Raw genomic sequence first — 2,372 nt, forward strand, 5'->3', positions numbered from 1 at the left:
TATATATATGTGTGTGTGTGTGTGTGTGTGTGTGTGTGTGTGTGTGTGTTTGTGTGTTTGTGTGTGTGTGTGCGCACGCTTCTGTAATGGAGGTAAAGCTCATAATGGTCAGAAAAAAATTGCTGCTCCATTTGAACTAATATAAAGCTACACTAATGATACCAAAAAAAGAGGTGGGGATGGAGGATCCTTGTTGAGGTACACCCTGATCCAAATTGCTTTGAGGATTTTATAACGTGTTTGGTCTCTCTCTCTCTCATTCTCTCGCTCTCGCTCGCCCACCCCCCTCCCTCTCCTCAGAGAATCTTCTGATGGCGTGGACATTGTTCTGGATTGTCTGTGTGGTGATGACACCAATAAGGGAATTGCTCTCCTCAAACCTATGGGAAAATACATTCTCTACGGTAAGAGTATGCACCAATACATCTACACTAAAGTTTTGTTTTGTTGAAGTCTACACGCATTATACATTATACTCCTTTACTTTTACACAATTGTATTGTTTTGATGCAGACTACAAGCTTATGCTTCAATACTTCTACGCCAGTTTTTGTTTTTTAAACATATTTTGGTGAAGTTTATGAGCTTATGCTCCTATACCTTTACACGAACGTGTTGTTTTTGTGGAGTCTACAAGAGTATCCCTCAGTACAGGTACACCATTGAGGTTTTTTGTGTTGTATTTAGACGAATGCTCCAATACTTCTACACCATCCTTTTGTCTACAAGAGTATATTATACCAATACTTCAAGATCATTGTTTTGCTGTGGTACAGTCGACTGAACTAACCGATAAAACAACCCAAAAGCCATGCTGAATTGGGAGAGTATTATTTTTATATTACCTTGGGTGGTAGATCGTTTGTGTTTCCCTCAGCGTTTGATTGGATTTGAACCTTTCTTTTTGTTAGTATTTTTCCCCTTTCCCTTCACGTTCTCAACACTTTTTTTGTTCTTTGAGACTGGTGTTTTTTTAGGTGTAACTTTTCGACACTTTTCCGTTGCTCGCTAGAGACCGAAGTGTATGCCACACATTGGGAAGTTTGTCATATTGTGCATTTTCGTTTAGATTCTTTATCCCGTTTGCCTGGATACGCCCTGATAAGAAGAAGTTTTGTCGAAGAAGTTTTGTCTTATAGAAAAGAACATTAGAGTGAGAGTAATGGAAATGAATTCACGAAAGTGTTAAAAAGAATTCATGATAACAGTGACACAGGAAAATTAATAAGTGTTAAAAAGAATTCATGATAGTGTTAAAAATAATGAAAACACTGATTTTTAAACAAATGCATAAATGTTAAAAAGAATTCATGATAGTGTTCTGCTGTTGCAGGATCTTCCAACATCGTGACGGGCGAAACGAAAAGCTTTTTCAGCTTCGCCAAATCGGTGAGTTTTGCAGTAAGTTGACCTAAGGAGTAATGTGGTGTTTGTATGTCCAGCTAGAAGTCTGTATCTTTTGAATGTCAATATATCAGTTGATGCTTTGATCAGTGTTTGTGTTGGATCATCGTTGTCTGTAAAAGTAAAGTATAACCCTCCATGTCATTGCGCAAATACAATACACATGCACACGCACTCGCACACGCACACACACAGGCACATTCAATGCATGCTTTGTAATTGTGCGAATGTGTTTGTGTGTGTGTGTGTGTGTGTGTGTGTGTGTGTGTGTGTGTGTGTGTGTGTCATGTTTTTGTTCTCAATTGACATAGATCTAGCACGAACCAACACTTTGACACTTACGATGATCCCGGAAGTTGCGCAGTGGGTCAAGCAAATCAAATGGGTGGCTATATTTGACTTTTACTTCCCCGTGAACATTTATCGAAGACATTAATTTGTCAGTAAAGTTCTGTAAGGAAGGTGTCTATGGTGTGACAGAAAGTGCTTCACTGTCGCAAGCTGGGGACCAGAGTGGGTAGAATTTTTATCGAGTATCTCCGTCTATCTGGCTGGCCCCGAGAGGCAGGGTCGGGAGCCCGCTTCCTAAATGGTCTAAATTGAGTCGATTGAGGCGTAAAACTCCTACATTTTCAAAAGAAGAAAGTTTTGCTTTGCCTTTTGGTCTTTCCACAGTTTGGCTGTCCTGTGCTATACGAGGGCGACTGAGTTGTGAGATTCTGTAATTAGCTTTTGATCTTTCTCAATCAAGCATTTTGTTCATGAGGTAGAAATTTGAAAGTAGCTGTGCTTTAACATGTTTGCTTTGTCATAATTTGAAAGATGGTTCTTCTTCAAAGCTTACTTTAATTTGGGGACGGACTGCGTTCTGACGCGTGGATGCATAAGTGTGAATGTGCCTGTGCGTGTGCGTGTGCGTGCGTGCGTGCGTGCGTGTGTGTGTGTGTGTGTGTGTGTGTGTGTGTGTT

At 40.1% G+C, this 2,372-nt stretch overlaps 1 protein-coding gene across 1 annotated transcript in view; it reads left to right on the forward strand.

Moving 5' to 3' along the window:
- Window positions 1-292: 292 nt before the first annotated feature.
- LOC101848570 (synaptic vesicle membrane protein VAT-1 homolog-like) overlaps window positions 293-2,372 on the forward strand; it is a gene marked incomplete in the record, with an annotated part of 15,427 nt that continues 13,347 nt past the window's right edge. The window contains 2 exon segments of the mRNA XM_013079415.2: window positions 293-404; window positions 1,334-1,389. Coding sequence (XP_012934869.1) covers window positions 383-404; window positions 1,334-1,389 — 78 coding nt within the window.

Source organism: Aplysia californica, unplaced genomic scaffold (genome assembly GCF_000002075.1).
Source record: "Aplysia californica isolate F4 #8 unplaced genomic scaffold, AplCal3.0 scaffold00051, whole genome shotgun sequence".
Lineage (NCBI taxonomy): Eukaryota > Metazoa > Mollusca > Gastropoda > Aplysiida > Aplysiidae > Aplysia > Aplysia californica.